The sequence below is a fragment of the Triticum dicoccoides genome, chromosome 4A (assembly GCF_002162155.2).
Source record: "Triticum dicoccoides isolate Atlit2015 ecotype Zavitan chromosome 4A, WEW_v2.0, whole genome shotgun sequence".
NCBI lineage: Eukaryota > Viridiplantae > Streptophyta > Magnoliopsida > Poales > Poaceae > Triticum > Triticum dicoccoides.
Window position 1 is genome coordinate 167,598,292 of NC_041386.1, and position 12,298 is coordinate 167,610,589.

The 12,298-nt window shown below is 49.2% G+C and overlaps 1 protein-coding gene across 1 annotated transcript; it reads right to left on the reverse strand.

The window, feature by feature from the left end:
* Positions 1 to 9,647: 9,647 nt before the first annotated feature.
* LOC119288815 (late embryogenesis abundant protein 1-like) lies at positions 9,648 to 11,361 on the reverse strand. Its single transcript, XM_037568354.1, has 2 exons — positions 10,536 to 11,361; positions 9,648 to 10,445 (listed from the first exon to the last, which is right to left on the reverse strand). The coding sequence occupies exons 1-2, from the start codon at positions 11,288 to 11,290 to the stop codon at positions 10,145 to 10,147; spliced, it is 1,056 nt and encodes a 351-aa protein (XP_037424251.1). The 5' UTR covers positions 11,291 to 11,361; the 3' UTR covers positions 9,648 to 10,144.
* Positions 11,362 to 12,298: the final 937 nt, after the last annotated feature.

The following is a 12,298-nucleotide window of genomic DNA, read 5'->3' on the forward strand; positions in this document are numbered from 1 at the left end:
GCATAGATAGCCTGGAGATACCCTTGTGCTCCCGGAAGTGATGCTGGCATATACCGGAAATCAGAGTCCCGAAATAGGCCAGTCCTGACTTGCATGATGGTCATCATAGAGTAGGCGGCATCCTGCACAGCCATCTCAATAGTAACCCCGAGTCCATAGGAGCAGTGAAGGGGCTCGGTGGATCCAGGATAAGATGGAAATATCCTGACAGTGCAGAGATACTGGCTTTGATTAAAGTCTCGAAATTGCTCTTCGACCGTGTACTAAGGATACCAACGGTATCCAGCCTCAGTCATTACCCTGACCAACATGGCGGTATGGCCGGGTACATCTAGGCATCGAGTCAGGCGAACCACTTGATTGAGGTCGCGAGTGGCCATCTGAAAGCACAACCATAATGCAAAGGCATTAGAATTTCTAGCAAAATTTCGACAGCATAACAGCTGTAAATGCTCAAAAATGATTTTGAGACATTTGACAAAGGATTTCATACACACTCAACAACATCATACCACAGTTCTGAGTCCATCCTAGCAACATAATGTGGTAGTGGAACTGAACTAGGCTTGTATCCAACAAACCTATAAGGTACTACTGATTAGTAACACGTGAACCTGATAGAGAGAAAAGATCCTAATTCCTTAACCCCCGGTGGAAGAATAGACTGACTCAGATCAGAATGTCATAAGATAAAGGAGTAAAAAGAGACTTACGTTCCAACCCACAAACAATTCCCCTACATATAACTAAAGAATTTCTAGACTCAACATCGACCAGTTTGGCTTGGAGAACCTACAGGCAGTCCGGCTCTGATACCAACGCTGTCAGGACCCCGACTCGATGCCACATAGGTCTAGCATGTAACACCTCATATCACTTTGCGGCCTCACGCACGGTATTCCCACGGGTGTCGTCTTACCTTTGCCCGGGACCGTTTGCGCCTTTTGGCACACGTATATGATAGTGTCGCTAGCATCCATATGATAAGGAGCCCGGGCTGACATGGCTAGTCGTAAACCCAAAGTGGCACAGACTTACAGGGACAGGCATCCATGACCCAGCATCGAACGTGTCGGTCATCAGCAAGTGGGTCCGGGTTGTAGCACTGGGCTAGCAGGACTCCGGTAAACTGGGCTGTAGCGGGCTAACAGGACTCCGGTACTCAATGCGTGACATTTCCCCGAAGGGACAGACATAGGAACGAAGAAGGACACATGCCGGCCAGCCTAAGTGTTCCAGAGCAGTAGCAAGCTACCATGGCTCAGTGGTAACACTAGGAGACATTTCCCCGTAAGAGAGGCTACTAAAGATAAACAACTAGATAGTCAGATCCCACACATACCAAGCATTTCAATCATACACACATTATGCTCGATATGTGCAAATACAACAAGGCATCACAACATGACTCTACGACACAAGTACTTTATTTAAGGCTCAGAGAGCCATACATAGCATACACATAGGTACCGGTCACACGACCCAGCGTTCAAGTCATACAGTCATACAAACCAGCGGCGGAAGTAACTTGTCTGAGTACAGACAACTAGTAAAATAAAAGAGGCTTGGAAAGCCTAGCTATACTACGTGGTCCTTCACAAGCTCAGGATCACCACCTGGGCCTTAGCCTACTCATTGATGTCAACGTCTACGAAGAACCCATCAGAAGGGGTTGCAGCGTCTTCTGTAAAAAAAATGTAAATTATAGCAACATGAGTACAAAGGTACTCAGCAAGACTTACATCAGATCCTACATACATGCACATTATCAAGAAGGGTTGGTGGAGTTGTTGCAGCAAGCCAGCTTTGACTCTTGGCTAGGCTATCCTACGAGACTCCATTTTGAAATGGTTTTGCGCACACGAGTCCACTACTCACCACTCCAATACACTACCGAGGATCCACCTCCGTCTTCCTACGGAAGAGCCATCCTCGGCACTCACACTTATCTTGAGGCTTTTAGTAGTTTCCATTTACTTGTCTATGAACTGTATAGGCAACCAAGTAGTCCTTTACCGCAGACGCGGCTATTCGAATAGATCATGATAACCCTGCAGGGGTGTACTTCTTCATACATGTTTCCACCACTTAGCGTCTGCACACGACATGTGCTCGGCAGACTTCAAGCGAAAGCCGACGTGGGTGTAGACCACGACCTACCTAAACACCTAAGTCTCTAGTCCAGGTTTATCGCCTATCCAGGTTCCATCCGCAGGGAGTCCGGCCGAGGTTTCCCATACGGCCCCGAACGATGTGTACAGGGTTCCGTGACACCTAACGGGTGCCCGGTATTCCCGGCCACGTACCTACCGCATCACAGCCCACCCCTACGGTCAGCGCTGTCCACGGCCTCCAGTAGGCTACAAACACCAGAAACTACTTGCAACTCCTGGACAGAGAACTAGGGTGAATAAGAAGTCGAGCAGGGTCATATTTCAGGGCCCAATGCATGGTAGTAGCTGTATCTTAAATCACACATACAGATCTCAGTGCTTAAGGTCGGCTTCAATGAAACAACCCACCATGTACTCCTACATGGCCTCTCATCGATACCTTTACCAAATCGTGTTCACCACATCACTCTCATTACTGACATAATCATTTCACTCTAGCTCATCACCCAGACGAACCAGACCTGACACGACTCTAAGCATAGCAGGCATAGCAAGGTAGGAACAACACATACATATGGCTCAATCAACTCCTACACATGCTAGTGAGTTTCATCTAGTTATTGTGGCAATGACAGGTCATGCAGAGGAAGTGGGTTCAACTACCGTAGCACACAGCAGTTTGAAACGCGTTGTCTTAATGCAGTAAAAGAGAGCATGAGCGAGAACATGGGATTGTATCGATATGATCAAATAGTTGGTTGCTTGCCTGATGGTTCGATGCACTGATATGGTTCTTCGCTAGGGTAATCACGGTACTCCTCGGGGGCAGAACCTGCCGCAAAGAACACCGATACACAACCATCACCAAACAATGTGCGACAATATGATGCATGCATGAAACATGGCAATATGAGTGTGTTGGGCTAATGCAACTAAAACCAGAAGGGTTTGAACCAATTTGAACCAAAGATTCAAATTTCAAACTCATACATGGCCCTTTAAAGTGTTTTATCTTGTTCTGCATTAAACATCAAGTTAACTTGTTTAATCATGCATGAAAATAGTACAGATGGATAGATTGGATTTTTCTGATCATTTTTCATATATAACTTGTCTGATTTTGAGTTACAGATTAAAAGTTATGAATTTTTGAAGTTTAAACTATATTCAGGAATTTCCTATATTAGAATAAATCCAGAAATTAATTTGTTGCGTCAGCCATGCGTCAGGATGACATCAGGGTCAACGGGGACGTCCAGGTCAAACCTGACTGTGGGTCCAGGGTGTCAGGGTAATTAGATTAGTTAAAGTTTAATTAAAACTAAACCTATTTAATTAACAGGGCTGGGCCCCACCTGTCATTGACTCATCGGAGTCAACCAGGGCCCACCCGCGGTCAAACCAGGTCGGCTGCACCGGCGTTTAGCCGCCGGCGAGCCCGACGCGGCGGCGGAAGTGGTTTTGGCCATTTCGGCAACCAAACGAGTCGCGGAGGCCATCGGGGTGGAGCTGAGGAGGAGCCGCAGCTCTTGGTGGAGTCCGTTGGGGTCGGGGTGGCCGGAGTTGGCGCCGGCGACGACTTTGGCGGCCACCGGAGTTCGGCCGAAGGCGAACTTTACGCTAGAGGGGTCGGTGAGGTGCGGGGAGTAGCTGGTTAGGTGCTACGTGACGTGGTGAGCATGATGGACACCAAGTAGTGGCCAGAGGGTGACCGGGAGCACGTCGGCGACGAGCTCCGCGGCGGTGGGTGCGGTTGAGCTCCGGGAGGTTGCTACATGGCTCGGGAGCAAGAAAAGAAGGGAGGGGAAGATGGTTAAGCTCACGGGGAGTTCGACGAAGCACTTGGTGCGGCCGGGGACGGGCCGGAGCGACGATGGCGTTGAAGGGGATCTCCGGCGACGGCGGTTCGGTCGAGGTCGATGCGGTGGACTCGGGCCTTGCGAGCGCTCGGGGCTCGGCTTGCTCGAAGAAGAGGAGGGTGGCGGAGCTCCTGGACACGGCGGCACGGCGTGGGGTTGACGGAGGGCGTGGCTACGGTGAGGGGGTGGTGGCGATGGCGTCGGCCATGGCGAGGGAGCGCGAGAGAGAGGAGTTGGGGGAGAATGGAGGTGTCCTGGGGGTTCACGGCGCGGCGTGGAGTTCATCCATCCAGCCACGAGGCGAGGAGGTGAAGCAGGGCGACGGCCAGCTGCGTGGCGCACGCTACGGCCGCCGTCGGGCACCTGCCTGCCTGCCTGGCCGGCAAGCAGCTCGCTGGAGCGGCGCTGGGCTGGGCCGGCAGGTGGGCCGGGTGCTGGGCGCCAGGTAAGTTTTGCTATTTCTCCTGTTTTCTGTTTTTTTAATACTTCTGCAACTTTGTTGAATTATTAAAAATACTTAGGCAACTCCTAAAATCACCAAACTACTCCTGGTCCATAGTTGGATTATTTCCAACATGAAACATTTTAGTTTGGAGATATTTGAGCATTTGAAATATTTTATATAATTTTAAATGCCCAATTCAAATATCTATGATTTAATTCAAAGACCCTAAGATGGCCTAGGAAAATGTGCATCACTTCTGGCAGAGGTTCTGAACCAAGACAAAAATGATGGGCATTTTAGAAGGGCATTTCAGGTTCATTGAAAAAGTTTTTAGTAAACCCTAGTTGGTTTCAGAGGGGGCTGGGGGTTCTGTCATCCCCATTTCAGGTTTCTGATGAAAGAATAGACATGATGCACACTCTAATGCATGAACTAGCTAGGGTGTGACATATGTATAAGTCATGAAGAAAGCAATAGCAATAAAACTTAACGATCATTATGCTAAGCTAACGGATGGGTCTTGTCCAGTACATCATTCTCCTAATGATGTGACCCCTTTTATCTAATGACAACACATGTCTATGGTTAGGAAACTTAACCATCTTCGATTAACGATCTTGTCAAGTAGAGGAATACTTGGGACACTTTGTTTTGTCTATGTATTCACACATGTATCAAGTTTCCGGTTAATACAATTCTAGCATGAATAATAAACATTTATCATGATATAAGGAAATATAAAACAACAACTTTATTATTACCTCTAGGGCATATTTCCTTCAACGGGCGCAAGCGAGATCCGGCCGCCAGTGGCGTGATGTGAAAGGCGGGTGGTGGAGGTGGAGGTGGAGGTGAAGGAGTAGAGCGGCGGCGACGGACGGAGGAGGACCGGGCCTCACGGTCGTGCTTGCCCTTTCGGTCGGGGACTCAATGCCATCCCATGGTGGCCAAAAAAGGAGGTGGAGGAGCGGCGTGCTAGGGTTTGGATGTGGGGGTTCGAGAAGGCACACGTCGCCAGAGTGGGGAAGTGAAAGTGTGGACTCCCACCGGTCCACGACTCCCACATTAAGGAGGCGACTGCTCGGCCAGGGTGGCTGCCAGATGGGGCCTCCCACCCATGCGTAGTCAATGTGGATGGTGAGATTTAGATGTCCGGATGCCAAATGGACCCGAGGCGGACGCGTGCGCGTCCGTTCAACGTCCGTGTGGACACATATCGGGCTGACTGTTCTTTCCGTCATTTCGGGAATGATAGGAAATTTGCGACCAACTGTTGTTTTTGTCGTTTCAGGAATGCTTACATGGGGGACCCATCACAATACAGAGAGCAAGTACAATAGAGTGATATAAGCAGGCTATAAGGAATAGAATACTATATCTTTGCTTAGTTGGAGGAGAGAGTAGATGAGAGAGAAGAGAAGCGGACTCTTGGTTATTAGCCAGCTGCAACAAGAGACCCAAGACGCTTTGTGAGGATGTAAGGTGGGCCAACTATTGATAAACTAGTACATATTTAAAACTTGCTATTGTACATGCCGGCTAAGAGGTTGGCTGGATGACATGGATACTTCTTATAGCCGACCGTTGGCTGTATTAGCATGTTCGGGACTGCTCTGCTCCTTAAAATTCAGCTCCACTCTAGAAAACACAAGCCAAATGGGGTAGCTCCACGATATGCCGCTCCACAAAAAAACTAGAATCTGGGATACAACTCCCAGATTTTTATGAAGCTCTTGAGGGGGTGCTCCAAAAAAACTCTAGAAGCTGGAGTTGGCTGGAAATTACCCACCACTCCACCAGTAAGTGGATACCCATTCATTTCTCCCCCCTCAACCAATCAAATAGATCCTTTTCACCAAATTTCTCATTCTTGAAGCTGAAGCTAGATGGAAGCCAAACATTCTCTTTGATAGTACTACAACTTCTAGATGAAACTGCTCCAAAGTGAATTTAGTGGTGCAAAACCGATTTTTATGAAGCGGAGCAGTCCCAAACCATGTTCTCAGCTTTCGGATACTAGTTGTGGACCCGCCATAGGCTGACCACGAACGCCTCTTTCTCCTCACGTCCGGTTCCACCGCAAACAAATCGTCGTCCATTCGATTCTCCTTCCGTCTTCTGGAACCGACGACTCAATCTAATATCCACCACCGTTTGCTAACCCTCCTCGAGACTAACCCGGCGAGATGCAGCGCCTCTACCAAGCGATCTCTAGCGAGGTAGGCACTCCATATGGTGTGACCCCGGCAGGCCGCCGCACGATCCCCGCGACCTCACTCTGACCCCACTACCCCGCATCCCCATCGGGGCTGCCACGTGTGACATCGGCGAGCCATCCCGCGCGTCGCGACCCCCTTGCGAGCGATGCCGCTCCTACGACCCCGGCTACTAATTGGGCGTCCACTCTTCCACCTATCACTCTAGCTGCTGTTTTGGGGGAGACCACTCCCGTGGGCATCTGGTGGCCGGCGGAGGTCTCCTGGACCAGATCTGCCGACTAACTCAATGCATGAAGGAGTTCTCCGTGAGTTCAATCCTAGCTATGTAACCCTTGTGGAGGAGTACCCAGGAAGGAGGTGGAATCGGCTGTTGACTATGCCTTTGCCTACGCATCCATCCGTTTGAGGGTGACCACAATTGGTAAAATGTAGGATAATTAGGCCACAAATTGATATGATATCAAATGGTGTAGATTAGTAGATACAACATATAGACACAGTCCACTGGGATGGTCATAGTTTAACCATCTTTCTTTAACGTTATATACTGTAGTCTTCTATTTTTGACTATAATTTTCCTTGATTTTCTTTAAAAGTGTTGATCTATTATGATTATTTTCATCATGTCATGCCTTTTTCATTGTGAAATATGAAAATGCATCATCGCTAACTATGTACTTTCATTCTTTTTACTATATTAGGAACTAAGAATATTAAAAGAGGGTTTCTGTTTCATCTTCCCCGATGATGCTCTTTGGCCAACAGATGCACATACCTCACCCCATTAATACCCTACAGGTGCTATGTTTAAAAACCCTTTTGTAATGCCATCATCATTAAGCCCGCACGCCTACTCGCATCCACATCTCGGAACCGACCTCCATTCTGGTAGCACCCCCTGTTTTCAACCACCTAAGGATTCCTATCCTGAACTTATGTTTTCTTAGATTGCCCCTTGGATTAAAAAGTGCTCGATGTTTTACTTCATAAGTCTCTTGCTAGTTGAATTGACTTGACCACTTCAGATGTCTCTTACTGGATGCTCCCTTTTTCCAGCTACCCCTAATTTTCCTATGCTTAACTAATGTTTTTAGTTTGTCAGATTGCACTCCGGATTGAAAGATGCTCGGAGTTTTGCTTCATAGTTCATGTTGTTGGCATTGACTTCATTGATTCACAGGTCTCTTGCTACTCGAATTTGTACGGAAGCTCTCCTCCATTAATATTGTTTTCACTCCATGAACATTTGCACCTTTTATTTATATATATCATAGGAATTTCTTCCTCTGGAGCTTTTCCAGTTCAGAGAACTTAACTTCAGAATTGACATCAGAAGAGAAACAGGTAACAATTACAAGAAATAAAATTTAGAAAATCTATGGATGAAACTAAGCAAGGGATATATTAGCCATGAGGTGCTCTCCATATGTATAAATCAATTTTATTTTGTCCATCCAGGTTTATTGTCTGGAAGAAAGTTGCTGTCAATATCCATGCATCCTTTCTCACCTAGAAATCAATTTTCTAGAATGTAGAATGATGTGATGTGTGCCTTGAGTTATCTTTTTATTGCATTGCAGTTGTAGGAAATTTTGTAGTTTTGGTGTTTACGTGGAAGTAGTGTAAGTAGAAGCACACATCATATGGTATCATGATTGCTGCCGGTACGATGGAATCTGAAGTTATTTTGTAACATGGTGTAAGAGCAACTCTAGCAGACCCTGTATCCCGCCCCGAGCCACAAAATAACCTCAAAATGCGGGTCGAGGGAAAAACCTGTCCGATCAGACCCTGTATCCCGCCTCGACCCGCAAATTTTTTTAAAGGGTGCGGCAAAATCTCGGCCCCGACCCACGTATTCGTGGGTTTCCCCCTCACCGTTGCGGTGCCCGCACATAAGCGAAAGCAATTGGTGGGGGGAGGGCGGGGGGCATTTCAGCCCGCGCTTTCCCACCAACACCTCCCCTCTCCCCCTCGCGCCGTCGCCGGACCGCCGCCCAAGATTCCGACAAGAGCAGCCGGCAGGAGCTCGCCAAAAGGCCGCCACACGCACGAGGCCTCCCGGGCCGCCAAATTTGCGGATCTGTGGACCTTCATCGCTACCCGCCGGATTTAGCTTTTCCGGTCACCGGTGACTTCGCCAAGTGATGAAGTGGTCGGGGAGCATCTCCCGCAGTCCCGGTAAGGGCGCATCGCCGCATGCAGGTACGGGTTCGTCCTCCCGGCGCCGCCGACGATTTGCGGGCATGGATTCGTCCGGCCATTCACCTGGCTCGGCGCTTGTGCAGCAGCTCTGTGGCTCGCTGATGTCGCTCATATACTGCGACGACTGCATGCGGACAATGCTGCGGCTAATTTCGGACACATCGAAGCACCCCGAATAGGTGTTCTTCAAATGCGAAAACGACGGGGTACATGCACTTGTTGTAGCTCATTTTGATAGCTCATTCTTTGGTTTAATCGCGGTAGCTCATTTCGAACATGCTCATTCATGTATGTAGGAAGATGGATGCTCGTTTTGATTTTGGAAAGACGAATACATTGATTTATTGATAGAAGAAACTTAATAAACATTGACGCAATGATACAGCTGCATGTACAACTAGAAGGGAAGTCACGTCTATTTATTTGTGACCAACTGTTCTTTCTGTCACCACGGGTGTCGTCTAGCACCACGGGTGTCATCTAGTGATAGGAAATTTGTGACCAACTGTTCTTTCTGTCATTTCAGGAATGATAGGAAATATGCGTTGAGAGTTTTTTTTTGGGAGAATTTGCGTTGGAGATGCCCGAACTATCACCGTTTCCTTCGTACAAGGGCCAATTGTTCTTTCTGTCATTTCGGGAATGATAGGAAGTGTTGAATTGCTACACTGTCGGAAGAGAAGCCAAAGAGGCTGCTCACAATATATAGCTTATGATCATGATGTCTTTTCTAATTGGGCCGATGAATTCTCTGGTTTTCTTTTTTGCAGGGGGGAATTCTCTGATTTTCTTGGTAAGCTCCTTTCGTGAAGGATGTACTGCTATTATCAGATCAATGAAGTAGTAGCTAGCCATGAGGGCATCCCCTCCCTAAAGGAAAAATACCGATCGTGCACGCCTCGGTGCACACAACACACACACACGCGTAGACTAGTCTCGACTCCTGAGGTAGACAGACACCAATACGAGGCGCCAGACTCACGCAGACAGTACACACAGGGCATGCAAAAACTCGTACTAAGACACCGGAGATTGTAAAACAAAGCAGTAGAGCATTTACGATTCACCAAACTAAGGGACGCACACACTACTTAGACAAAGGCAGTAGTAAAAGGAACTTGATCCTCAAAAAAAGTAAAAAGGAAATTGAAAACGAAGGTTCTACTGGAGCTCCACTAGGAGTTAAAAGTTTATTGTCGCCGCCATGCTCGGAGTGACGGCATGGATGGCACGAGAACGCGATACGTGTGCACGTCGCACCGAAGACGCGCCCGCGGTCGGTCACGTGGGACGCCCGGCCGCTCACATCTTGCCCTTGCGGTGGGCGCAGGAGGAGCCGACGCACCCTTCCACGCACTTCTCAACGCACTTGTCCACCCGCTCCGCCGCGCGCTCCTTGGCCAGCCGGTCCTTCTCCTCGAAGTACACGGACGCCGCCTTCTCCGCCGCGCGCTCCTTCACCGCGCGCTCGTCCTCGCTGCCCAGCCGGAGGCCGTGCCCTCCGGCGTCGTGCTGCTGCGTGCCCGAGCCAACCGTCAGCTTCTCCTTGATCGCGCCCGTCATGTTGCCCAGCGCCCCGAACAGACCGGTCCCTTGCTGACCCCTGCGTGCGCATCAACACGAAAAATGTGTACGATGTGAGTCCTAGTTTGACTTGTGTGCAAGTTAATGAGTCGAGACTTGAGTGGCATACCTATCGGCATCGTGGGTCTGCGTGGTCGCCATGGACCTGTCCCTGGCTTCCTGCGCGGTCCCCTTGGTGGCGTCCGTGTACTCGCCGGCCTTCTGCTGTGTCACGTCCTTGGCCTGCCTCGCCTTCTCGGCGGCGGCGTCCTTCGTCTGGTGGGCCTTCTGCATGGTGCTGTCCTTGGCCTCCTGCGTCTTCCCGGCCAAGGCGTCCTTGTACTCTCCCAGCTTGTTCTTGGTAGCCTCAGCGGTCTCGTTCGTCTTCTGCGCCACGGTGTCCTTGGCCTCCGTCGCCTTCTCGACGGTGCAGTCCTTGGCCTCGCCGAGCTTGTTCCTGGTGGCCTCCGCGGTCTCGCTCGTCTTGTGCGCGACGCTGTCGTTGGTCTCCTTGGCCTTCTCGGCGGTGTAGTCCTTGTACTCGCCCATCGTGTTCCCGGTGGCGTCCGCCGCCTGGTAGGTCTTGTCGGCGGCGGTGTCCTTGGCGCCGCCGAACGTGCGGCCGACCGCGCTGGCCAGGGACTTGGCGCCCTCCTGCATGCTCCCCAGGATGCCGCCGCCGCCGCTCGGGTGCTCGGCGTAGGCACCGCCGCCCAGTGCGCCGTGCTCGCGGTCCGCGCGGGCGCGCGCGATCTCGTCCGCCGCGCGTCGCGCGTCCATCTCCGCCTGCATCACCCGCTCGTCCCGCGCGCGCGCGATCTCGTCCGCCGCGCGGCGAGCGTCGGCCTCGGCCCTCGCCTCGCGCTGGTCTTGCCTCGACGACATGGTCGCGCGCTGTGGTCGAACTTCTCTGGAACTTGCTCGCTCGTGCTAGTGCTGTAGTGTTGGCTGTAGTGTTGCAGTACACAAGTGACTGAGCTAGCGTTTGTGAAAGTGTGTATATACTCCTCGGCGAGTAATGCGAGGGTGACACGTACGTCTGGGAGGTGGACGCGTGTGCCTCGTGTTGGAAGACAGGGCCTGCTGACACATGCGTTTGAAGCGGACACGTGCCTCCGGGGGGAGGCGACGTCGTCGCTGAGCTGCTTCCATGGGCTTCTACTGTTGCCTTGTGGATGGTACGGGGAAGTGCGTGCGCAGTGAGTGTGTGGATAGGATTGCAGGGAGCGACTGTGTGTCGCTTAATGTGGGCGTGAAACTTAGCAGTATGTGACGCTGCTTCCTTCCCTTCCCTTTGATCGCCTTTTGTTTTGATTTCCTTCTTTTTAATTTTATTTGTATTTTCAAATATTCTAAACATTAATATTTATATTTAAAATGTTTATGTAGTGCTAAAAGAATGTTCGCGCAACTTTTAGAAGGTGTTGATGGGCATTCAAAATATACATTAAAAATATTCACATGTTCCAAAAGAATGTTCATGATATTAAATAAATATATTTATATAATGCAAAACAGATGTTCAGGTAATAAACAGACAATGTTTTGTACCAACAAAAAAAATGTACGTGACACTTCAAAAAATATTCACGCATTTTTAAAATGTGCTCATCACATTTAAAAAAATTAACATGGTGTAAAAAAATGTTCACTACGTTTTAAAAAGTTTCATGCAATTAAAAATATGTTCAACGTGTATTTGAAAAACTTTTAACACATACTAAGAAATATGTTCAAAAATATATATTTGAAAAATGTACATCATATATTTTTGAAAAATGTTTAACATATATTTTATTTGAACAATAGGAGTTACCCCGCCCCCTTTTATTAAAAAGAAGGAACAGCTAGGAAAATGCATCCTTACACAGGACTCGATCACACCTTCAAATA